Source organism: Mobula birostris, chromosome 9 (genome assembly GCF_030028105.1).
Source record: "Mobula birostris isolate sMobBir1 chromosome 9, sMobBir1.hap1, whole genome shotgun sequence".
In the NCBI taxonomy this organism is placed as follows: Eukaryota; Metazoa; Chordata; class Chondrichthyes; order Myliobatiformes; family Myliobatidae; genus Mobula; species Mobula birostris.
This window is the reverse complement of record NC_092378.1, coordinates 68,509,363-68,536,503: the sequence shown is the minus strand read 5'-3', so window position 1 is coordinate 68,536,503 and position 27,141 is coordinate 68,509,363. Positions and strand designations below refer to the sequence as shown.

The window sequence follows — 27,141 nt, the reverse complement described above, 5'->3', positions numbered from 1 at the left end:
TCCTCACATACTTCAATCACTCCTTCCTCATATCCTAAAATCACTCCTTCCTCACGTTTCTCATTCCTTCCTTCCTCACATCCCTCAATCACTCCTTTCTTCCTCACATCCCCAAAACACTCCTTCCTCAGTCAGACCCTTCACTCCTGCCTTCATCACTTCTCCAATCACTCCTTCCTCATGTCCCAAAATCATTCTTTCCTTCCTCACATCCCTCAATCACTCCTTTCTCATGTCACTCAATCATTCACTCCTTCCACATATCCTTCAATCACTTCTTCCTCACATTTCTCAATCACTTCTTCCTCACATCTCTCAAACTCTCCTTCCTCACATCCCTCAATCTCTCCTTCCTCATGTCCCTCAGTTACTCCTTCCTCACATCCCACATTTACACCCTCGTTCCTCACATCCCTCAGCCATTCCTTCCTTACAGATGTCCTGCTGCTCTTCCACGCCTCTTTTGGGCACAGGCGACTCTCCCCAGTTCATTGGTGACCACCTCACACTGTTCCAGTGTGATGGTCCTACAATACCTACTGCACTACACTCCACGTCAACCGAAATACTGGCGATCCGATCACCATTAACCCAAATATGCATTGAACAAAAGAGTGAACACAGATTTCTGTCAGAGGAGGGCTTGAGATTTGCCTTTTTTTTATTACAGAGTAAACTGCTGCCCCTATTCTCTGCTTTTAAAGCTTTACTGTAGATGATTGTTGTTAAATTAAGGGGTTACTATTGTGGAAGTTGGATAAGGGTATGTGGGTGAAGGGGTCTGTATGCCCATACTGACCCGGCTTGTGTTCCTGGAGTAGACCCAGTTAGTCTCAGGTATTGCACACAATGAACATCCTGCATAAAGGAAGTTTCATCCTGTATTTAAGTACAAGGTAGATTAAATCTAAAAGCTTGGATAAAACATTTGGATTAGCTGTTCTCCATTCAAGCAGCCACACAGATTACAAAGAGACCCTTCATCAAGACATTTGGCAGTGGTTTCGGAGTTGGCATTTAAACGCACTGCCCACAGAATGACATGAAACAGCAAGCTCAACTGTCATGTTCCTAACACGTCAAAGACAAAGGCACAAAGGAAAGCACGGGGGTTTATAAAAGACACATTGCAAAAGGTTTGGCTCATTCGCAACATTTTCGAATAAATTAGAGCCCTTCATTATCCAGGTGACTTGAAGACAATAACCTCCCTCCTTACGATAACATGAGCCGAGCTTACCCAACATGTTCACTCCCTCGCCCATTTTCTAAGCAGCAGCGGTTCCGTCTCAGGGAGAAAGCTAAAGTTATCCCCGGATAAACGCCACGTCACTCCTAAACATCTTCCAAAGTCCGGAAGCAAATGTTAAAATTCCAGCCTTCGCAGTGCAAATGGGAGGACCTCAAAGATGCTCCGTGTTCGGAGACAGCAGTGAGTTTCTCCTGCTCGTCTGCCCGTGAGGTCTCTCAGCTGGGGACCAGGAGCACGTCGGAGAAAGCCAATCAGGAAAGTATCTGGCAACAGCTGAGAGCTTCACCGAAACCCCCTCGCAATTAAAATCTCACCGGGCAGAGGGACACGCCACTTTGCACAGCTTGCTTTCAATCCATCATCATTAGTGTGTGTGTGTACGACTATATGCATAGACATCTGCAGGTAAATTGCAAAAAGATATAGATACAGGGATGTTGAAATATTTGGAGCTGGATAACTACATGGATATTGATATTTACTGATTTATATAGATCAGGCTTTTTTAACAGGAACAATGTGCAAGACACAAAAAAGGAGAGAGGTTTTGTGTAATAAATAGAACAAGCCTGTGTGAGCTGGAGAGGGGGAGATAGAGTACGGCATCACAATGTTTCTCGAGTAATACAGACAAAATGCTGGAGGAACTTAGCAGGTCAGGCTGCATTCATGGAGGGGAATAAACTCTCAAAGTTGCAGGCCAAGATCCTTCATCAGGATTGGGAAGGGAGGGGGCAGAAGTCAGAACAAGAAGAAGGGGAGGGTGGTGGGGAGTGAAGGATTACAAGCTGGCAGCTGATCGGTGAGACCAGTTGAGGGGAAAGGTAGATGGGAGGGGGACGGAAAGGAGGGGGGATGAGGTTAGATGCTGGGAGGGGGGTAGGTGGAAGAATTAAAAGGAAGGGAAAGAGGAGGTGCATCAGAGGCAGGAGACGGACAGGTGAGGAGAAAAGGAGAGGTAAGAGGGAATAAAAAAAGGGAGAAGGGGAGGAGGGAATCACTGGAAGTTGGGGAAATCAAAATTCATGCCATCAGATTGGAAGCTACTCAGACGGAATATTAGGTGTAGTTTCTCCATCCGGAGTATGAACTCCTTGTGACGGATAGAGGAGGCCACGGACCAACATGTCGGAATGAAAATGGGAAGTTGCAGCAGATGGAGCGATGGTGCTCAGTAAAAAGGTCCTCAAGTTTACATCAGATCTCACTGATGTAGAGGAGTCCCCACCAAGAGCATCAGACACACGGTATTTCTCCCTTCACAATAGCTTCCCCTTCATTTGCAGGTTAAGTCATCTGTGTCCTCTCATGTGTATTTCTCACCCCTTTTGCCCTAGGGCAAGGGGTAGATTTTTCCAGCTACTACCCTGAGTGGGCCAGACCGCTGGTTTTATCCAGCTGAATCCAAGAGGCTTGCCCCAAAGTCGGTTTCATTCTCCTAGGAGTGCCATGTGACACACATCCTACACAGTCAAGGAAACTCACCAATGCCTCTCCTTTCTGAGGAGGCTGAAGAGAGCTGGACTTCGCACGTCCATACTCACGTCATTCTACAGATGCGTAGCAGAGAGCATCCTGACAGGCCGCATCACTGCCCGGTACAGACACTGCACTGTGGTAGATAGGAAGACTCCACAATGCATAACCAAAACTGCTCAACGCATCGCCAGCACCAGCCTAACCCCCAATAAGAGCATATATACACATCACACTGCTGAAAAAGGGCCAGTAATACCATTAGGGATCCCACCATAGTTCCCCTCCACCACTGCACTTCTCCGTCTGACGGAACTGGTCCTTACACTCAACAATTTCACTTTCAGTTCCTCCCACTTTCTCCCATCCCAAGGTGTATCCATGGGCACCCGCATGGGCCTCAGCTATGCCTGCCTTCTTTCTGGTTACGTGGAACAACCCATGTTCCAAGTCTTCATGGGTAACACTCTCCAACTCTTCCTGCGCCACACTGATGACTGCATTGGTGCTGCTTCATGGACCACTTCTGTCATCTCCCTCTCCTTTACCGTTCCTGTACTGTGGAAGACATCCTGCCTCGTCCCTGCGCCGAAGACGCCGCGCCCCAGCAGCCTCAATGACTACAGACTGGTGGCATTGACCTCCCACATCATGAAGACCCTGGAGAGACTTGTTCTGGAGCTGCTCCGGCCTATGGTCAGGCCACACTTAGATCCCCTCCAGTTCGCCTACCAGCCCCGACTAGGAGTTGAGGATGCCATCGTCTACCTACTGAACCGTGTCTATGCCCACCTGGACAAGCCAGCGAGCACTGTGAGGGTCATGCTTTTTGACTTCTCCAGTGCGTTCAACACCATCCGCCCTGCTCTGCTGGGGGAGAAGCTGACAACGATGCAGGTGGATGCTTCCCTGGTATCATGGGTTCTTGATTACCTGACTGGCAGACCACAGTACATGTGCTTGCAACACTGTGTGTCCGACAGAGTGATCAGCAGCATTGGGGCTCCACAGGGGACTGTCTTGTCTCCCTTTCTCTTCACCATTTACACCTCGGACTTCAACTACTGCACAGAGTCTTGTCATCTTCAGAAGTTTTCGGATGACTCTGCCATAGTTGGATGCATCAGAAAGGGAGATGAGGCTGAGTACAGGGCTACGGTAAGAAACTTTGTCACATGGTGTGAGCAGAATTATCTGCAGCTCAATGTGAAAAAGACTAAGGAGCTGGTGGTAGACCTGAGGAGAGCTAAGGTACACGGTGACCCCAGTTTCCATCCAGGGGGTCAGTGTGGACATGGTGGAGGATTACAAATACCTGGGGATACGAATTGACAATGAACTGGACTGGTCAAAGAACATTGAGGCTGTCTACTAGAAGGGTCAGAGCCGTCTCTATTTCCCGAGGAGACTGAGGTCCTTTAACATCTGCCGGACGATGCAAAGGATGTTCTACGAGTCTGTGGTGGCCAGTGCTATCATGTTTGCTGTTGTGTGCTGGGGCAGCAGGCTGAGGGTAGCAGACACCAACAGAATCAACAAACTCATTCATAAGGCCAGTGATGTTGTGGGGATGGAACTGGACTCTCTCACAGTGGTGTCTGAAAAGAGGATGCTGTCTAAGTTGCATGCCATCTTGGTCAATGTCTCCCATCCACTACATAATGTACTGGGTGGGCACAGGAGTACATTCAGCCAGACACTCACTCCACAGAGATGCAGCACAGAGCGTCATAGGAAGTCATTCCTGCCTGTGGCCATCAAACTTTACAACTCCTCCCTTGGAGGGTCAGACACCCTGAGCCAATAGGCTGGTCCTGGACTTATTTCATAATTTCCTGGTATAATTTACATATTACTATTTAACTACTTATGGTTCTATTACTATTTATTATTTATGGTGCAACTGTAACGAAAACCAATTTCCCCCGGGATCAATAAAGTATGACTATGACTATGGCTATGACTTTCTTGATCTCTCTTGTCTCCATCTCTGGGGTCAAACTGTCTTCCCATACCGCTCACAGCTATCTTAACTATACCTCTTCCCACCCTGTCACTTGCAAAAATGCCGTTCCCTTTTCTCAGTTCCTTTGTCAGTGTGGTCACTCTCAGGTTGGAGAAGGAACACCGCGTATTCTGTCAGGGTAGTCTCCATCCTAACGGCATGAGCACTGATTTTTCTAACTTACAGTAATTTTTGCCCCTTCCTTACCTCTTCATCCATTCCATACTCTGGCTCCCTTCTTTCTTCTCACCTTCTTATCACCGCCTTATGGTGCCCTCCTCCTTCACTCTCTCCCATGGTCCACTCTCCTGTCCTATCAGATGCCTTCTTCTTCGGCCCTTTGCCTTTTCCACCTATCACCTCCCAGCTTCTTCCTTCACCCCCCCTCCCCCACCCGCCTGGCTTCACCTATCACCTTTGAGCTTTTGCTCTTTTCCCTTCCCTCACCTTCTTATTCTGGCTTCTTCCCCCCTTCGTTCCCAGTCCTGATGAAGGGTCTCAGCCCGAAACATCGACTGTTTTATTCCTTTCCATAGATGCGGCCTGACTCGCTGAGTTCCTTCAGCATTTTGTATGTGTTACTCTAGGTTCGTAATTGGTAAGGGTGTCAAAGGTTAAGGGGAGAAGGGAGGAGAAGAGGGTCAAGAGGAATAATAAACCAACCATGATGAAATAGCAGAGCAGATTCAATGGGCCAAATGGCCTAATTCTACTCCTATGTATAATAGTCTTATTATTGATACAAACATTTATAATAAATGGAATGTAATTTAAATATTAATGCATGTACGAAGCAGGCAATGTAATGTCCCTTCTAATTATCTCAACCAAGCGGATTCACCAGCACTTTACCGAGAGGGAAGGGCACAGGGGACGATCAGGGAGAATCCCAGGTCAGGTTGCTGAAAGCAGAATGAATAATGCAGACTTCACCACCACCCAACGGTTAGCTGACGATGAGGCGATGCCTCAAATAAGCAGCATCCATCATTAAGGACCCCCACTACCCAGGGCCTGCCCTCTTCTCATCAGAGGGAGGTACAGGAGCCTGAAGACACACACTCAACATTTCAGGAACAGCTTCTTCCCCTCCGCCATCAGATTTAAAAATGGACACTGAACTTACCTCAGAATCAGAATCAGGTTTAATACCACTAACATATGTTGTGAAGTTTGTTGTTCTGCAGCAGCAGTACAGTGCAATACATAAAAAACTATAAATTACAATAAGAAATATATACAGGGTATTTTAAAAAACTAAACAAGTAGTGCAACGTCGTTCATTGTCTATTCAGAAATCTGATGCTGGAGGGGAAGAAGCTGTTCCTAAAACTTTGAGTGTGTCCTCAGGCTCCTGTGCCTACACCCCGATGGTAGCGATAAGAAGAGGGCATGTCCTGAGTGAATGGGATCCTAGATTATAGATGCCACCTTTTTGGGGCATCGCCTTTTGAAGATGCCCTTGATGGTATGAGGCTTGTCCTCATGATGGAGTGAGCTGAACTCACAACACTCTGCGGCCTTTTCCAATTCTGTGTTAATTTGCACTCTGGAGTATATTTCATGCTTTACACCGTACTGCTGCCACAAAACAGCAGATTTCACAGCATTCGTCAGTGATAATAAATCAGATTTTGATTCATATTGTCTGAGTTCAAACACTTGGGTAGAAAGCAGAATCATTACCTTGAATCTCCTGCCAGTGGGCAAGATTGTAATCTCTCCCGAAACCCTACAAAATGAGAGCTGCCCGTGGCAGACTGGTCCAGATGCCACGCCTTTCAGCTCTGCTTCCCTGCTGTCAAGCTGAAACAGCATTGGGCTCTGAGAAATGTCTAGGGACACCAACAAGGAGCAGGGGGCAAGGGAATTAGAGTCAAAAGCAGGCTGATCATCGGTGACGTATAGGAAGTGAAACTTTTTGTTTTTCAGCAACAGTACGGTACAATTTACTATCAATTACAGAAGTAAATGATTCAAAAGAAGAACCAAAGAGTCGCTGTTCATGGACTGCTCAGGAAACTGATGGCTGGAGGGGAAGAAGCTGCCGAGTTTGGGTCTTCAAGCTCCTGTAGCTCCTCCCTGGTGACAATAATGAGAAGAGGGGATGTTCTTGATGGCGAGGTACAGCACGGTAACAGGTCCTTATGGCCAAACGAGCTTGCACCACCGGATTATATCCACGTGGCCGGTTAACATACTAATGCGTATGGCTTAGGAATGCGGGAGGAAACCAGGGCACCAAGAGGAAACCCACGCGGTCACAGGGAAAATATACAAACTCCTTATAGACAGCGGCAGAATTGAACCCGGGCTACTGGTGTTGTGTTACATTAACCACTGTTTATGGGACAGTGAAGAAGTGGAAGATGTAGAGCAGGTGCAGAGGAGGTTTACTAGTATGTCAGAATCAGCTTTTTTTGTTAACTTAGCAGCAGCAGTTCAATGCAATACATAATATAGAAGAAAAAATAAATTACAATATACATATATTGAATAGATTAAAAATCATGCAAAAAAACAGAATATATACTAAAAAAGTGAGTTATGGGTTCAATGTCCATTTAGGAATCAGATGGTGGAGGGGAAGAAGCTGTTCCTGGATCGCTGAGTGAGTGCCTTCAGGCTTCTGTACCTCCTACCTGATGGTAACAGTGAGAAAAGGGCATGCCCTGGGTGCTGGAGGTCCTTAATAATGGATGCTGCCGTTCTGAGACACCACTCCTTGAAGATGTCCTGGGTACTTTGTAGGCTAGTACCCAAGATGGAGCCGACTAAATTTACAACCCTCTGCAGCCTCTTTCGGTCCTGTGAAGTAGCCCCCCCACCCCATACCAGACAGTGATACAGCCTGTCAGAATGCTCTCTACTGTACATCTATAGAGGTTTTTGAGTGTATTTGTTGACATACCAAATCTCTTCAAACTCCTAATGAAGTATAGCCGCTGTCTTGCCTTCTTTATAACTGCATCGATATGTTGGGATCAGGTTAGGTCCTCAGAGATCTTGACACCCAGGAACTTGAAACTGCTCACTCTTCACTTCTGATCCCTCTATAAGGATTTATATATGTTCCTTTGTCTTACTCTTCCTGAAGTCCACAATCAGCTCTTTCGTCTTACTGACGTTGAGTGCCAGGTTGTTGCTGTGGCACCACTCCACTAGTTGGCATATCTCGCTCCTGTACGCCCTCTCGTCACCATCTGAGATTCTACCAACACTGGTTGTATCGTCAGCAAATTTATAGATGGATGTTGCCTGGATTAGAGTGCAAGTCTTATGAGGATAGGTTGAAATAGCTAGGGCTTTTCTCTTTGGAATGAAGAAAGATGAGAAGTGACTTGATAAGGTGTACAAGATGATGAGAAGCATTGATAGAGTGGACAGTCAGATATTTTTTCCCAGGAACGAAATGGCTAATACTAGAGAACATAACTTTAAGGTGATTTGAGGAACGTATAGGGGGTGTCAGAGATAGCTTTTTCACACTGAGAGAGTGTTAGGTGGGTGAAAAGCCATGGCAGGGGTGATGGTAGAGGCAGATACATTAGGGACATTTAAAGGACTCTTAGATGGGCACATGGATGAAAGGAAAACAGAGGGTTATGTGGGAGGGAAGGGTTAGATTGACCTTGGAGTAAGCTAAAAGGTCGGCATGATATTGGAGGCCAAAAGGCCTGTGCTGTGCTGTATGGTTTGATGTTTGATGAAAAAACAAAACCTTCCTACTCAGATAATACCAGCTCTGACACACGTCTAATTACTCATGTAAGGAGAGCAACTACATGAATGGTATTATGCCTGAATCTGAATATTATGAACAACCTTATCCACACCATTTCAGCAGGTTAAATATACATGAGAAAATTCTCTGTGCAAGCCGTTTTGATTTCCATCATATTATTACAAGATTTGAGTTGACAAGGACTCTCATTAATGTAAGAGTCATGAATTAACTTCTTTTGTGGGAAATTACTTTGTGATTTATTAAGCCACAACTATTAACCTGTCATGTGAGGGGTTTTTCAGTCTCAATAATGAATGGGAGGACAGAAGCTACTTTGAAAGCAGAAGGAACAGAAGACACAGGTAAGGAGAGCATCCACTTGAACAGGGGACATGGTGCAGCAGAAGGGCATTCAGCCCTTCATGCCTGGGCTGGTTCTTTGACAGATCTCTCCAATTTGTACCAGTAGACTGGGAAGAACTGAACAGGAAGGGCACAGAAGCATTTATCACATCCTGGCTTAATACTTCATCTCCCCCTCTCCCACCCACCGACCTTCCCCCTCACCAGATCACACCGGTCACCTGCCACCTTGTACTCCTCCCCTCACCTTCTGCCCCCTTCCTTTCCAGTCCTGGTGAAGGGTCTCAGCACGAAATGCAACTGTTTATTCCCCTCCATAGATGCTGCCTGACCTGCTGTGCTCCTCCAGCATCTTTGTTTTGCTGAGAACAAGGTTTGTCCTCTGAATCAGGGAGATATTTGCAACAAGCTGGTAATCTCATGTTCACCGTCAGAAATCCAGAATTTACTTAATCATTAGAATTTAAATTCCCAAAACGACTTTTGAAAGAAGGATCCAGACTTCCTGGAATCAAGACAAAATGTCCACCAGTTGAGCATCGTGTCCATTTCCAAGGAATAAATAAAAATAACCGATTTTACCTGGTAAGGGTACAAAGAATTACCTACTTAACATCAACCAAAGCATATTTCACATGAAAGCCGGGGGTGATTTATGCTCATCCAACCCCACCATCAGTATTATCTCCAGGAGCCACCTTCTCACAGCCACCAGAGGCCAGGAGGTACAGAAGCCTGAAGTCCCACATCACCAGCTTCAAGAACAGCTACCTCCCTTCAACCATTTGGTTCCTGAACCAACCTGCAAAACCCTACTCGTTACCTCAGTATAGCCACACTAAGGCCAGTTTAATTTGTTCATGTTGTCTTCTTTCTGGTAAAAATTGTGTATAATTGATGTTTTATTATTGCAACTGTGGCCTATCTGACTTTAAGTGCCTGTGACACAGCTATAAGTTTATCACTGCACCTGTACATACGAGTAATTGTGCACATGACAATAAACTTGACTTTGACGGGAAAAACTCTCCTCACTCCCCATTACCCTCCCGACGCTCTCACCAGAGATAAAGTGGAGCTAACACGCTGTGATTCTTGGATTATTATTGGACGAAGGCATCAGAACATCAAAGAATCATACAGACACACAGCATGGAAACAGGACATTTGACCCATCGAGTCCCTGCTGACCTGCTTGCACAATTTTATTTTCCAACATTCTCATCACTGCTCTCCAGAGTCTACTACTCACCAATGCATTAGGAGCAACTTCTAGCGGCCAGTTAACCTACCAATTAACGGGCTTCTTTGAGACATGGGAGGAAACTGAAGTGTTCGGGGGAAACATGCAAACTCCACACAGAAACAGCACCCGAGGTTATAGAGTCATGGAGCACTACAGCACAGAAACAGGCCCTTTGGCTCATCTAGTCCATGCCGAACTGTTATTCTGCCTAGTTCCATGGACCATAGCCCTCCATCCCCACCACCTCCTCGGCCATCATGAACATCCAATTTTTTCTTTAATGTTGAAATTGAACCCACATCCACCACTTCCACTGGCAGCTCATTCCATACTCAGATTATCTTCTGAGTGAAGATGTAGCCCTCTCAGGTTCCCTGTAAATACTACACCTTTCACCCTTAACCTATGACCTCTAGTTCTAGACTTACCTATTTCAGAGGAAAAAACTTGCTTGGATCTAGCCTATCTATACCTAATCATTTTGTATACCTCTGTCAAATCTCCTCTCATTCTCCTACGCTCCAGGGAATAAAGCCCTAAGTTATTCAGACTTTCCCTATAACTCAGGTCTTCAGGTCCTAGCAACATCTTTGTAAATTTTCTCTGTACTCTTTTTCAATTTCCTTTCCTGTAGATGTGCGACCAAACTGCACACAATATTACAAATATGGCCTCACCAACGTCTTCCACAACTTCAACATAATATCCCATCCCTGTACTCAGCACTTCGAATTATGAAGGCCTTTACAACCATATCTACCTGTGATGCCACTTTCAAGGAATTATGGATCTGTATTCCCAGATCCTTCTGTTCTACTACACTGCTCGATGCCTTATCATTCTCTGTGTAAGTCCTACCCTGGTGTGCCCTCCCAAAGAGCAACACCTCACACTTGTCTTCATGGAGGTAGGAGGAAAATGGAGCACCAGTCACCAGGAGAACATGGCAGCTCCGTACAGAAACAGTACCCGAGTTCAGGATTGAACCCGGGTCCCCTTGCACAGTGAGGCAGTGGCTCTACCAGATGTGGCACTGGGTAGCCCTCCCCCTGGAAGTGAGTAACTGGAGATACAGCTTGGGGGGGGGGTGATTTTATTGGCTTCTCCTCATTTCTAAGTTGGAAAACAAGTGAAGAAGAAAGATTGCATTTCGCCAGCTAAACCATCTCTGCAGACACACTCAGTGGCCACTTTATTAGGTACACCTGTACACCTACTCGTTGGTGCAAATATCCAATCAGCCAACTGTATGGCAGCAATTCAGTGCATAAAAGCATGCAGACATGGTCAAGAGCTTCAGTTGTTGTTCATACCAAATATCAGAATGGGGAAGAAATGTGATCCAAGTGCAATGATTTTCGGTGCCAGATGGGGTGGTGTGAGTATCTCGGAAACTGCTGATCTCCTGGGATTTTCACACATAACCATCTCTAGAGTTTACAGCGAATGGTGAAAAAAAGTAAATAGATACACTGGTGAGTGGCAGTGCTGTGGGTGAAAACACCTTGATAATGAGGGGTCAGAGGAGAATGGCCAGACTGGTTCAAGCTGATGGGAAAGAGACAGTAACTCAAATAACCACACGTTACAACAGTGGCATGCAGAAGAGCATCTCTCACATCAAACCTTGAAGTAGATGGGCTACAGCAGCAGAAGACCACGAACATACAGAAATACACCTCCTGTACCTAACAAAGTGGCCACTGAGCATACGTCCAGTGCCTCACTCAAGCCCCGTATGGCCTTTCCTGATACTGCCATTTAGCTCTCATCCACGAGGTTACAGCTGCCGGTGCGATCCGTCCCTTGGGGGAATGATAGGGACCCAGAGGCCTAAGGACACAAAGACGCAGCATGGCCCAGGCAGCTGCCAGCACACTTGACAGGCGGATGATGCACGGCAAAGTGGGAGCCCTCAGAGAGCGGTACAAGACGGATGAGATCAACGCTCGCTCTTTCATCATCAGTTTGTAGCCGCTGACAAGCAAAGTCCTGATCATCTCTGCACATGCAGGAAGGCATCAGAGAATTAACCTTGGCATGTGCCTCTGATCTATCTTACAGCTCATGGGAAAAGTATTTACGTCCACACAGAAAACACTTCACAAGAGATTCGACAGATGCTGGAAATCCAGAGCGACACACACAAAATGCTGGAGCAACTCAGCAGGTCAGGCAGCATCTATGGAAGGGTGTAAAGAGCCGACATATTAGATCGAAACCCTTCATTATGGCTGGAAAGGAAGGGGGAAAATGCAAGAACAAGAAGGTGGGGACGGGAGAGGAGTACAGGTGATGAGTGAAGCCAGGTGAGAAGAAAATAGATGGGTAGGGTAAGATAAAGGTAGAAGCTGGGAGGTGATAGGTGGAAAAGTTAGAAGCAGGAATTGAATTGACTTTATTTCTTACATCCTTCATATACACGAGGAGTAAAAATCTTTACTTTATGTCTCTGTCTAAATGTGCAATGTGCAAGTTATAATAATTTATAATTAATACATAGTATGCACAACAGGACAGTCGATATAACATAGAAATACAATTGTATCAGCATGAACTACTCAGTCTGATGGCCTGGTGGAAGAAGCTGTCCCGGAGCCTGTTGGTCCTGGCTTTTATGTTGCGGTGCCGTTTCCCGGTTGGTAGCAGTTGGAACAGTCTGTGGTTGGGGTGACTCAGGCCCCCAATGATCCTTTGGGCCCTTTTTACACACCTGTCTTTGTAAGTGTACTGAATAGTGGGACATTCACATCTACAGATGCGGTGTAATATTAGAATCTGATAGGAGAGGAGAGTGAAACGTAGGAGAAAGGGAGGGTGGGAGGGGCCACTAGGGGGCGATGACAGGTAGGCGAGAAGAGAAAAGGTACTTCATAAGATATCTGATCAATGGAATGGTTAAGCACCTCATTTAGATAGATATGCTCCAAGGTGATGCAATTCATATGCCAATCAACTACAATTGCTGGGTCTTTTAATAATCTCCAGCATTGCTACTGTTGATCAAAATAATTCTCCTCTGGATATTACTGCTGTTATTAATACTCACCCAGACTTCTAATATTACACATATTATTAATTTCCTGTGCTGCAATTGCTGCCTACATTAATATTCACCGAGTGGAAGGTTGAATAGGTTAGGACTTCTTTCCCTGGAGTGCAGGAGAATAAGGGGAGATCTTTATTTATTAATTTTATTTTCATTTAGAGATACAGCATGGTAACAGGACCTTCCAGCCCAATGATCCCACAGTGTTCAATAACACCCATGTGACTAATTGCCCAAACAGTCCTTCCAGGTGAGGCAACACTTCACCTGCGAACCTGTTGGAGTTGTCTATGTATCTGGTGCGTTCAATGTGGCCTTCTCTGCATTGGTGAGACCTGATGTAAATTGGGGGACCGCGTGGTCGAGCATCTCCACTTCAAATGCCAACAGCGAAATTTCCTGGTGGCTAACTCTTTTGATTCCTATACCCATTCCTGTTCCAATATGTCAGTCTATGGCCTCCTCTTTTGCCATGATGAGGCCACTCTCAGGGTGGAGAAGTAACACCTCATATTCTGTCATAGGTAGCCTCCAGCCTGATGGCATGAATATCGATTTCTCCTTCTGATAATTTATTTCTCCCCTTTTCCTCTTTTTCTATTCTCCACTCATTCTAGCCTCATAAATCTTCTCCTCACCTGCCTGTCACCATCCCCTGGTGCCCCTCCTTCATTGCTGCTCCAACAGTCCACACTCCTCACCTGTCAGTTTCCTTTTCCTCCAGCCCTTTACCTTTCCCACCCAATTAGCTTCACCTACACCTTCTAGCCATCCTCCTTCTCCTCCACAGCCCCCCACCTTTTTTTTTGTGTCTTCCTCCTTCTTTTCCAATCCTGAAGAAAGGTCTCAGCTAAAAACGTCAACTGTTTATTCATGGCCTGCTGAGTTCCTCCAGCATTTTGTGTGTGTTACTCTGGATTTCCAGCATCTGCAGAAACTCTAATGTTTATAACCTACTAACCTGTACACCTTTGGAATGTGGGAGGAAATCAAAGCACTCGGAGGAAACCCACACGGTCATGGGGAGAACATACAAGCTCCTTACAAAATACCAGTGGGAGTTACAGAGATACAGTGTGCAAAAATATTTATTTATTATTTCCATATTGATAGTGTAATTTCCTGAAATTTTCTATGTATTGCACTGTACTACTGCCTCAAAACAAATTTCACAACATATGTCCATGATAATCAACTTTATTCTGATTCTTACCATGGTTGTGCTAAGTATGAATAGCCCAGCAGTGGTGACCCAGTAGACTACTAAGGCCAGTAAGCATAGTTATGTTCAGAAGTAATAACCACACTAATAATCTCCAGAGATACTACTATGGTCATTATAATACTCCCATCCAGCCCATATTAATGTCCCCAAAGCCGCTAGGGTATTATTAATCATTATCTGGGCTGTCTCTGTTGCTATATTAATATTCCCAGTTATTTCTGGAATGTGCTGTGTGAGAAGGTGGTGGGGTCAGGAACTCTCACAACATTTATGCTGCACCTTGGAATCACTAAGACAAACATGGCTATGTGCGAGTATAGAGGGGTACTTTATGGCTAGCATAGAAATGATGGGCTGAAAGGTCTTTTTCTATGCTGTCTCTGTGACTCCAAGCCTTTATATTAAAGCACATTGAAATCACGTCCTTGGAACATAATCACACTGGAATACTGTTACTAGATGTACTGATACTTAACCAAATTAATTCTCCCATTTTCATCCCTCTCCCTCCTGGTTCCGTCCATCCACCATCCACCACCTCACCCACACTCCTCCATCCAATTCCACGTGCTCTAGACCTTCCCCAGTGGTTTCCATTACCAGCTTCCTTACTTACCATTTATTATTATTACTTATTGTTTACTTATTATTCATACTTACACATGATTATTTCCAGCACTGGTAGCCCTTTGTGTCTGTACTTATTACCATCACCTCCCCCGCCCCCCACAGCTGACTTCCTCTCCTTCTCTGTTTCCCAAAAGTCTCCAACTCTCTCTCTTCCCTGGGTCCATCTGTCACCTCATGTCCCTCCTCAGTCTACCTACCAGCCCCTGATCTCATCACTTCCCCTCTTTCCGCATTATCCTGACCATCTCCCATCTCCATTGTGAAATTTCACGCAAAGCCTCGACCTAAAATGAATGCTATACTCCGCAGCATCGGAGGCTGAGGAGAGGCTGACAGAAGCTGATAAAATTATGAGAGGTATAGATCACCGATATCTTTTTCACAGGGTGGAGATTTTTAATACTAGACGCCATGCATTTAGGTGGTTGCGAGGGGGAAGGTTCAAAGGGGATGTGCAGTGCAAGTTTTTTTTCACACAGAGAGTGGTGGGTGCCTGGAATCCGCAGCCAGGGGCGATGGTGGAAGCAAATACAATAGAGGCATTTAAGAGCCTCTTAGACAGGCACGTGAATGTGCAGAGAATGGAGGGATATGAACTATATGCAGCAGAAGGGATTATCTTAAGTAGGCATCATTAGTTTAATTAGTTTGGCAGAACATTGTGGGTCGAAGGGCTTGTTCAGAAATTGTACTGTTCAATGCTCCATGTTCGACGTCTGCTATTTTTGTCATGTTTACTACTCCACAAACTAATAATGCTGGCTCAATTTCAATCTGACACTGGTGCGTGAAATAAACTTCCATAGCTTCCATTGGCTCACGCATAGACACAGCCATGTCTTTGCAATAAAAATTCTTCAATCTATTAACTGGTGGATTAGTAGCTTATCATAATTTCCTGCTGCTTCAACATCTGTGGTGCCAAGAGGGATTTAAACATGGGCAAGCAAATTATTCAAGTTCCCCTTAATTTGCCCGGCAGACTGCAGGGAACATGGGAGTCGCTGTGCCATTTTCCAAATTTAAATAATTACTCGCTCACCCACAGTTTGCCCGCCCCTCACCCTGTTCTATTCTATTCTAATCTATTAAGCTAGGGCTTTATAAGGCATTGGTCAGACCGCACTGGGAGTATTGTGAGCAGTTTTGGGCCTCTTATCGAAGAAAAGATGTGCTGGCATAGGAGAGAGTCCAGAGGCGGTTCATAAGAATGATCCCAGCAATGGAAGGGTTAACATTTAATGGCTCTGAGCCTGGCTCATTGGAGTTTAGAAGAATGAGGGGAGATCTCATTGAAGCCTGCTGGACATTAAGAACTTAAAAGTACTGCTGATCTACTGCATCAGTGATTTGCTCGCTGGTACAGAAACTGAAGGAGCTGGACTTGGTGCAGATTGTGCGGCTGCCTGCCTCAGAGAGGCGTCAAAAGGGTCAGTGCGCAAAGGCAGCGTGCAGCTGAACAGCGAATGATCATCTGAGCCACTTTCCTTGTGATCGCAAGATACTGTCGGACATTGGAAATGTGGAACGCTGCAAGTCCAATTCATAAGACAGCAGAGGCAGACGGCAGGGGAGCTGCGTGGCCTCAGTCGTAGCGAGGACTAGGCCTTAAGCCGTGGTGTCACCTGTTTACATCCACCCAGGAGAGAGGTGTTGGCGTCAGTGCACTCCACTGGAGTGCTGGGGACCATGTGGTGTGGCATCCAAGCTGAAGTCGGTGCTGTTCATTCAGCAGAAGACAAACCGTTCGGAAGCAGATTGCTGCAACATTCATGGACTCAGAGTCTTGGACTATATATATTTTTAGTGTGACTGTATTTTGCAGCTATCTTTTATATGCTGTATGTGCCTTGGGCTGTGTATGACTATTGGTACTGTGTTTTGCACCTTGGGCCTGGAGTAATGCTGTTTTATTTGCTGGTTTTGTAGGGATATTCATGTGTGATTAAATGACAATTAAACATGAATGAGCTTGAACTTGTCTAATTTTGAAAGGTCAGATAGAAGGGATATGGAGCCAGTTTCCTATTGTAGATGAGACTAGGATCAGAGGACACAGCCTCAGAATAGAGGGACGTCTATTTGGAACAGAGGCGAAGTAACTTCTTTAGTCAGAGTGTGGTGAATCTTTGGAATTCATTGTCACAGACAGCTGTGGTGATCAAGTCATTGGGTATATTTAAAGCAAAGGTTGATAGCTTCTTGATTAGTAAGGTTGTCAAAGGTTATGGGGAGAATGTAGGAGAATGGGGTTGAGAGGGATAATAAATTAGCTATCATTGAATGGCAGAGTGGACACAATGGGCCAGATGGCCTACTTCTACTCTTACATCTTATGGTCTTATTTTACATTTGCTGATTTATCTCCTTGTGACTGAATTTTATCAAAAGCGCACATACTAAAGCACTGTTTTAGTGCAGTGTTCTTCCTGAAAGTTTTTCTCAGCTCTCTGCACCTTTGCACATTGATATCAGAGTTGTGCCAAACACACGTTAACATAAACTCAAAAAATATCCTTTGTGGACACAAGGGAACAGTAGGGGACTCAAAAAAATCAAAGTCCAATGTCCTCTTCAACCCCTGCCCCGACACCCGCCCTTATCATAGGGACCCACCACCTGGTGCTCTACGCCGTGCCCACAACTTTTCCATCCTCCACATACCCTCTCACAATGAAACACGAAGCTCAATTGATTTGTTTCAGTTGCTTTGGAAAATGTTATGTACACAGAGGTTCTATCACACAGGATTGCTTAGACCTCATTTCTGAGAAAATTTCACAATCAAAAGGAGTTTTCACAGCCACAGTCCCCTCACATACAGCTCATTAACACAACTTTACTCAGGCCTGTACAACCTCCAGCACCGTAATCATCAAGACTCACTCATTTTGAGAGAGTTGGGAAGGAGGGGTGGGTGGTGGAGGGAAGAAAGAGAGAAAAACAAGAGTGTGCAAGGGAGACATAGAGACAGAGACAAACACTGATTCATTTAGCTGTATACATGAAGATTAAACTTGAACTTGCGATACATGGACAGAGAAAAAGAGATAGAAAGAAAGACAGAAAGAGAGAGAGAGAGAGAGAGAAAGAAAGAGAAAGAAGGGGAAAGTTGCAGATGAAAGGACTGAGTCCAGAACTAGAGGCCACAGTTTAAGAATTAGGGGTAGGCCATTTAGAATGGAGTTGAGGAAAAACTTTTTCACCCAGAGAGTGATAGATGTATGGAATGCTCTGCCCCAGAAGGCTGTGGAGGCCAAGTCTCTGGATGCTTTCAAGAAAGAGATGGATAGAGCTCTTAAAGATAGCGGAATCGAAGGTTATGGGGATAAGGCAGGAACTGGATACTGATTGTGGATGATCAGCCATGATCACAGAGAATGGCGGTGCTGGCTCAAAGGGCCGAATGGCCTACTCCTGCACTTATTGTCTATTGTCTATTGTCCCTGGACTACAAATATTAAATATTAAAAATATTTAAAATTAATAAACGTTAAAACTTAAATCATAAATCATAAATAGAAAATAGAATAATGGAAAGTAAGGTAGTGCAAAAAAAAAACGAGAGGCAGGTCTGGATATTTGGAGGGTACGGCCCAGATTTGGGTCAGGATCCGTTCAGCAGTCTTATCACAGTTGGAAAGAAGCTGTTCCCAAATCTGGCCGTACGAGTCTTCAAGCTCCTTAGCCTTCTCCCAGAGGGAAGAGGGACGAAAAGCGTATTGACTGGGTGGGTCGTGTCCTTGATTATCCTGGCAGCACCGCTCCGACAGCGTGCGGTGTAAAGTGAGTCCAAGGACGGAAGATAGGTTTGTATGATGTGCTGTGCCGTGTTCACGATCTTCTGCGGCTTCTTTCGGTCTTGGATAGGACAACTTCCATACCAGGTTGTGATGCACCCCAGAAGAATGCTTTCTACGGTGCATCTATAACAATTAGTGAGGGTTTTAGGGGACAAGCCAAATTTCTTTAGTTTTCTCAGGAAGTAAAGGCGCTGGTTAAAGAAATTCTTCCTCATCCCAGTTCTAAAAGGACACCCTTCAATTTAAAGGCTGAGCCCTCTGGTCCTAGACTCCCATGCTACTGGAAACATCTTCACCACATCCACTCGATCTAGGCCTTATCTCCTCACCCCACAAACCCCCTCTGTGCCTCTGTCCACCTTACTTCCTTTAACATCCACTTCAAAATGCTTTTGATTACCTATCCTAATATCTCCTGTGGGTCAAAGTGTTTTTTTATTTGATAATGGTGCTTGTGACATTAAAGGAGCTGGACAAATGGATGTTATTATTGTTTGAAACTGGCACATGAAACTCCACAGTGGGAAAGTTGAAAAACAGAGCATTTGCTGTTCCCATACCACCAGGTTCAGGAATAGTTATTACCCTGCAACCGTCAGGCTCCTGAATCTGCATGGGACTAACTTCACTCACCCCAACAACGAACTGATTCCACAAACTATAGACTCATTTTCACGGACTCCTTACAACACATTTTCTCAATATTATTATTATTTTTAATTTGCACAATCCAACTTTGCTTACACATTGGTTGTTTGTCAGGCTTTGTCTATGTATAGATTTTCATAAATTCTACTGTATTTCTTTATTTTCCTATAAGTGCCTGCAAAAAATGTATCTCAAGGTAGTACATGGTATTCACACCTAGAATATAAATTTTACTTTGATTTTTCTTTCAAGTGCCATCAGAGTGGCCTTTAATGAGATGAGATCTTCTCTCATGGCGGTCTCCCCGCAGGGACCTGTAACAACATCAAAATCCTTTGATTCCACTCTAACCAAGTGTTGCTCGCGTTCACTGCTGTCTTATCCTTACCTATCACCATCTCCTGTCACATCAGGCACACCTCGTTGTATGATGTCACGTGTCGCTGACACATCCGGGATCCGGTTCATGCTCCGAGTGTACAGGTTAAGGCCTCCGTCGGTCATGTACCTGGAACAGAGCCCAAAAGTCAGGCATATAATGGAATTGTTTCCCTTTCTCTTCACCATTTACACCTCGGACTTCAACTACTGCACAGAGTCTTGTCATCTTCAGAAGTTTTCTGATGACTCTGCCATAGTTGGATGCATCAGCAAGGGAGATGAGGCTGAGTACAGGGCTACGGTAGGGAACTTTGTCACAGGGTGTGAGCAGAATTATCTGCAGCTTAATGTGAAAAAGACTAAGGAGCTGGTGGTAGACCTGAGGAGAGCTAAGGTACCGGTGACCCCTGTTTCCATCTACAGGGTCAGGGTGGACATGGTGGAGGATTACAAATACCTGGGGATTCGAATTGACAATAAACTGGACTGGTCAAAGAACACTGAGGCTGTCTACAAGAAGGGTCAGAGCCGTCTCTATTTCCTGAGGAGATTGAGGTCCCTTAACATCTGCCGGACGATGCTGAGGATGTTCTACGAGTCTGTGGTGGCCAGTGCTATCATGTTTGCTGTTGTGTGCTGGGGCAGCAGGCTGAGGGTAGCAACAAACTCATTCGTAAGGCCAGTGATGTTGTGGGGATGGAACTGGACTCTCTGACGGTGGTGTCTGAAAAGAGGATGCTGTCTAAGTTGCATGCCATCTTGGTCAATGTCTCCCATCCACTACATAATGTACTGGGTGGGCACAGGAGTACATTCAGCCAGAGACTCATTCCACCGAGATGCAACACAGAGCGTCATAGGAAGTCATTCCTGTCTGTGGCCGTCAAACTTTACAACTCCTCCCTTGGAGGGTCAGACACCCTGAGCCAATAGGCTGGTCCTGGACTTATTTCCTGACATAATTTACATATTACAATTTAACTATTTATGGTTTTATTACTATTTATTATTTATGGAGCAACTGTAATGTGAACCAATTTCCCCCGGGATCAATAAAGTATGACCGTGACTATGAATACTCCCCACTCCTATGGATGAGTGCAATGTAAACATGGTCCCTTGTCATTACTACCATCAGAGAGGAGGTACAGGAGCCTGAAAGCACACAATCAAAATTTTAGGAATAGCTTCTTCCCCTCTGCCATGAGATTTCTGCGCAGCCCATGAGTTCAAGCACACTACCTCGCTACTGGGCTTTTGCGTTACTTTGTAACCTGTAATAAATTTTTAAATCTTGCACTGTATTGCTGCTGCAAAACAATGAATATCACGACATAAGTCAGTGATAATAAATGTGATTCTGATTCTGTCAAGAACTCTTAAGAAAAGATGCAGTGATTTACCAGGATCACTGGTCTAGGTCGAGAGGGCATGTCTTATGAGGATAGGTTGAGGAAGCTAGAACTTTTCTCTGGAGGATGGGAGGTGACTTGATAGAGGTGTGCAGGTTAGATATACACTGTAGATAGAGTGGACAGCAAGGACGGAAATGGCTAATACTAGGGGGCATTTTAACATGATTGGAGGAAAGAATAGGGGTGATGTTAAGAGGTACGTTCTTTACACAGAGAGTGGTGAGTGTGTGGAATGCACTGCCAGGGGTGTTGGTTGATGCAGCTACATGAGGGACATTTGAGAAACTCCTACATAGGGAAAATGGATGATAAAACGGAGGCTATGTAGGAGAGAAGGATTGGATTGATCTTTGTGAAGGTAAAATGTCAGCACATCATCACGAGCTGAAGGGCCTGTACTGTATTCTAATGTTTTATGTTCTATGTTCTAAGCTTGGGCATCATCCAGGGCAAGGCAGCCTGCCTGACTGACACCTCACCACCAGTCCAAACATTCACTCCCTCCTATTGGCACACAGTGCCTGCAGTGTATACCAGCTCCAGAATGTACTGCAGTTACCTGCCTGGACTTCTTTGGCAGCAGCTCCCAGCCATGTGACCTCTACCACAAAGGAGGAGAAAAGCAATGGGCACAGGGGTTCACTAATCCTGCATCACTTCCAATTCCCACACCAAGCCGACTTTCTTTTTCAAGGATCAGATACTGGCTGAAGAAACATCCAACCTGGCAAAGGCTCCCAAGAAGAGTGCCAAGTAAGCTGTATCCAAAGTCAGCACGACCTTGTGGTTTTCCTCTGGGTGTTCCACCTTCCTCCCGCATTCCAAAGACATATATGGATTAGGGTTAGTAAATTGTGGAAATGATATGTTGGCACTGGAAGCATGGCGACGCTCACCTTTGGACCGTGTTGATCATTGACGCAAACAACACAATTCACTGTACGTTTCGGTGTTTCAATGCACATGCGACAAGCAAAGCTAATCTAATCTCAAACTGACTTGGAAGTATATCGGTGACCTGTCCTCCTAACTGTATCTCAATCCTAGAACCTCCTTCCCCAGTAATACCGTGACAGCCCCTTCATCAGTGTAGGACTCTAGTAGTTAAAGATACCAGCTCACCGTCACCTTCTCAGGGGCAATTCGGGATGGGTGATAAAATGCTGGCCATGCCCTGATCTCCCACAAGAACAGATGTGCAAGGCAACTTTTTTTTAAAACTCAGAAGTGGAAGGTGCCTGGAATGTGCTGCCGGGGTGGGGTTGGACGCAGATGACTTGTGTAAGAGATACTTAGTAGGCACATGAAGGGAGGAATATGGTTAATGCCTGAAGAAGAGAGATTAATTAAAGTCCACTGGTTTAATTAGCTCGGCACAACATCTGTCCTGTGCTGTACCGTTCAACGTTCTTTGTGAGGTGTGAAAGTTGCCGGCTGACGGCGCGGCACATGTGGATTCAATAATGGGCCAGACAAGAGGCATAGATTGAGTGAGCAGTCAGAGACTTTCTACCAGGGCATAAATGGCTAATACCAGGGGGCATAATTTTAAGGTGATTGGAGGAAAGTACAGGGGGATGTCAGAGGCAGGATTTTTTTAGACAGCTAGTGGAGGATGCACGCAGACATGGTCAAGAGGTTTATTTGTTGTTCAGACCAAATATCAGAATGAGGAAGAAATGTGATCTCAGTGACTTTGACCATAGAATGATTGTTGGTGCCAGGCAGGGTGGTTTGAGTATCTCAGAAATTGCTGATCTCCTGAGATTTTCATGCACAGTGGTCTGTAGAGTTCACAGGAAATGGCGCAAAAAACGAAAAAAATCATCCAGTGAGCAGCGGTTGTATGTGTGAAAGTGCCTTGTTAATGAGAGAGGTCAGTGGAGAATGGCCAGACTGATTCAAGGTGACAGGAAGGCGACAGTAACTCAGATATTTACGTGTTACAACAGAAGAGCACTTCTGAATATACAACACATCAAAACTTGAAGTGGATGGACTCAGCACACTCAGCAGGTTAGGCAGCATCAGCAGGCAGAGAAAGAGTTAACAATTCAGCTCTTGTAACCTATATCAGAACAGGGCTGACTGACTTGTTCTTATTGACAGCTGCCACAGATCTTCTGGGGTCGATAATCTCATTCTCATCCACGACAATTCAACATCTCTATAGCTTTGGCCACTGTGAGATAACTAATGACTAAACAGTACCAGCAGGCAGGAACAAACACGACCAGAGTTCCCACGGTCAGGCCTATGATTCAGAGGTCGGACAAGCACAATCCTGACCCTGGCAAGTTGTGGGAGGTTCAAACCCCTGCAGAGATACCACACATTTCATAAAGGACTAAATGGGCTGTGGACACACTTGTCACCGCTTGGAGTTGCTCTGGTCCTAGCATAAAATACTCCTGACAAAGTAGTTTACAACTTTATTAGATTTTATTCATTTACTTGTTATGTTTTATAACTTCAGAAATTAATCGAAAGAAAAAAACAGGAGCCCAAGAGAATGTGTATCCTTTGCTTTTATTTTAGTGAGGCGCACTCTTATGATGTGGTGACATGATGACGTTTGCCATTCACATACTTTTATATATAAGCCATAATGAATTATGTCAACAACAAAGAATGCTTAGTCAAACAATACATTTACAATATTACTGAAGTATTAAATACACAATATTGACCCTTGCAAGTTGTGATTAGCTATAAACTCCAACTCTATACAGAATACTTTATACTTTATTGTCACCAAACAATTGATACTAAAGTGTACAATCATCACAGCAATATTTGATTCTGTGCTTCCCACTCCCTAGATTACAAATATTAAATATTAAAAATAGTTAAAATTAGTAAATATTAAAAATTTAAATTATAAATTATAAATAGAAAATAGAAAATGGGAAGTAAGGTAGTGCAAAAAAACCGAGAGGCAGGTCCGGATATTCGGAGGGTACGGCCCAGATCCGGGTCAGGATCTGTTCAGCAGTCTTATCACAGTTGGAAAGAAGCTGTTCCAAAATCTGGCCTTGTATACATCTCACCTTGTATACAGTATATAATAGACATCCACAGCAAGGTCAATTTTAATTGCCACATGCAATTTAATCGCGGTGGAGGATTACTTACTCTTGTGGGATAATGTCTTTCCTGACATGACAGGTCAATCTGCTGGCAGGAGAAACTTGCGGCTGTGAAACAGCCTTAGGTTCCGAAAACTCCTCCATGGTGGTTGCTGGAGTTGACTCTGCAAATGCAGAAAATGGTTCTGACAGCTCTGGGCGCTTTCCTTCTGAACGTGTTGGTATCCCGAACAGTGCATGGAAAGCTGCTCAATGTGCTGATCTATCCCAGGCCACTGGACAAAGCCTCGAGCCAATGCTTTCATTTTGAGCACGCCTAGATGACCAGCATGTAGCTCCTCCGACACTTTAGCTTTCAGCTTGGATGGTATGACAACGTTAAGCCCCACATAAGGCACCCTCCATTCAGGAAAAGTTCATTTGGGTGCTGGTAAAAATGGGGACATTGGGATTTCTGCTGCAATTCCAGCCATTTTGGGCTGCCATATAGTCCTGAGACAATGTCGGTCTTTTCCAGTTTCCCTTTGGATCATCTCTGTCATAATAGGGAGACTTTTGATTTGCATTAGGGAGAAAATACAAAGAGCAGTTTTCTCTTTTATAAATTTTTCATGTATTTCTTTTTCTAGAGCAAATGGGACAATCCAATGGTATTTCAATGATTAGTCGCCCTCTTGAATTCGATCTTGTAATTGCGTCCTCCGAGAAAATGAGCCCATTTCCGTATTCATGGTGTTGCTGCTGTTAGTGGAAACCCTTCTGTGGATTAAGAATGGACACTTGTGGTTGGTGGTCAGTAATGAGGATGAACTCGCTCCCAATCAAGTAGTAGTTGAAGTGTTTTACACCTCAAACCAGACTCAAGGCCTCTCCGGCAATCTGTGTAGAATTTTCCTCTGCTGTGATAAGGGAACGTGATGCAAATGCTATGGGGCGTTCACTTCCATGACTCAAAATGTGTGACATGACAACCTCTACCATAAGGTGAGGCATCACAGGCAGGCTTCAACGGACAATGTGGATTAAATTGTGTGAGTACAGTGTCCAATAACACCATTTCCTTTGCTTTTTAGAAAGCCACGTCACGGTGCTTTGTCCATTGCCAATTCTTCCTGATCCGTAGTAATGAGTCGAAGGGTGGGTGTCAGGAACTTGTATAGTAATTGACAAATCCTAAAAAAGACCACAATTGTGACTAGTCCTTTGCCCATGGGGCACCCACCACTACTTGAATTTTCTCAGCACACTTGTGTAGTCCTTGTGCATCGATAGTGACCACATTAAGTGATGCTTGGTTTAAAGAATTCACACTTGTTGCATCGTGCTCTAAACCCAAAATCTTCTAATTCTTTTAGCCACTATCTTGAGATTTTGGAGATGTTGTTCGTCACCCTTACTGGTAACAATGATGTCATCCAGGTAACATTGAGTGCCTGGGCAGCCTTGTAGAACCTTGGTCCATAGCTTTCTGCTAGAGTGCAGGTACAGTTGCTGCTCAAAAAAATAGGCCTATTATATTCCTCAGCGAGTATTTATGGTGAAAAACATTTTGGACTCTTCTTCCATCTGCATCTGTAGGTAAGCCTCGGGTATGTCCACCTTGCAGAAGTATTTCCCTCCAGAAAGGTTTGCAGAGATATTCTCTACCTTGGGCAGAAGGTATTTCTCGGTATTTTTCAGTACTCAGTTGATGGTGACCTTAAAATCACCACAGATCCGGACAGAGCCATCCTTCTTGGCCACTGAGGCCACTGGTATTGCCCAATGGGCTTCATTCCACCTTGGAAAGAATTCCTTCAGCCTCCATGCGATCCAGCTCACTGTCTATTTTATCACGGATGGTATAAGGAACTGGATGGAGTTTGTAAAACTCGAGTGTGGCATTTTCATTTAACACTATTTTCCCTTTGATATGTTTGAGTTTTCCAATGCCATCCTTGACCACTGCTGTGGCATCACCCAGAACCTTCCTTAATTCACTTTCAGTTGGCTCTATTTCACGGGGATGTGGCATACAAATGGTGGATGGATCTCCAATGAAATTGTAGTTGTCTCAGCCAATCAAGCCCCCACAATGCTAGCCCTCTTGTCCTGTTCTTACCACACACCAGCTCAATGTGGCTTGTTGGTCCACCTTTCCTCCAGTATAATTTCTCCTACAAAATCTTTTGCAATATAGAACATAAAACAATACAGCACTGTACAGGCCTTTTAACCTACTCCAAGATCAATCTCACCTTTCCCTCCCCCACAACGCTTCAATTTTCCTTCCTCTATGTGCCTATCTAAGAGTTTCTTAAATACCACTAATGTATCTACCTCAACACTACCCTTGGCAGGCATGCATCCACCACTCTCTGTGAAAAACCTACTTCTGATATACCCCACTATACTTTCCTCCAATCACCTTAAAATAGTAACCCCTCATATCAGCTAGTTCTGCCCGGGGGGAAGTCTCTGGCTACCCACTCGATCTATGTCTCTAATCCACTTGTTCTCCTTCTTGTAAAGTTTAATGGTGGTTGGCAGGCCAACATAAGGTGCACTACTGCCACCTACTGAGTTGGAGTGTGGAGTAAAGAGACAGGAGGTATACCCACTAAATTCTCTCCCAAAAGAACTACTCAAATAATATCAATAAGTCCAATACTTTTTAGAAAGTCAAGTATGCACTTATACACACTACAACAGCAGTCATATCTTAACAAACTTCCCATGTTAAACTGTCTGTCCCAAAGATCTCAATTCTCATTTCTTGACAAGTGCACTCCCTAGAAATGCTATATCATGCATCCTATTCCTGAACAGGGAATTATTCAACCTAGTATGTCC

The 27,141-nt window shown here is 44.7% G+C and overlaps 1 protein-coding gene across 4 annotated transcripts in view; it reads right to left on the bottom strand.

Moving 5' to 3' along the window:
- The window catches only part of nav3 (neuron navigator 3), a 548,130-nt gene that overhangs the window by 217,753 nt on the left and 303,236 nt on the right, over nt 1–27,141 (bottom strand). For all 4 annotated transcript variants that reach the window (XM_072268225.1, XM_072268222.1, XM_072268223.1 and 1 more), the window contains one exon: nt 19,813–19,932. In XM_072268225.1, coding sequence (XP_072124326.1) covers nt 19,813–19,932 — 120 coding nt within the window. The remainder of the gene's footprint in view (nt 1–19,812; nt 19,933–27,141) is intronic.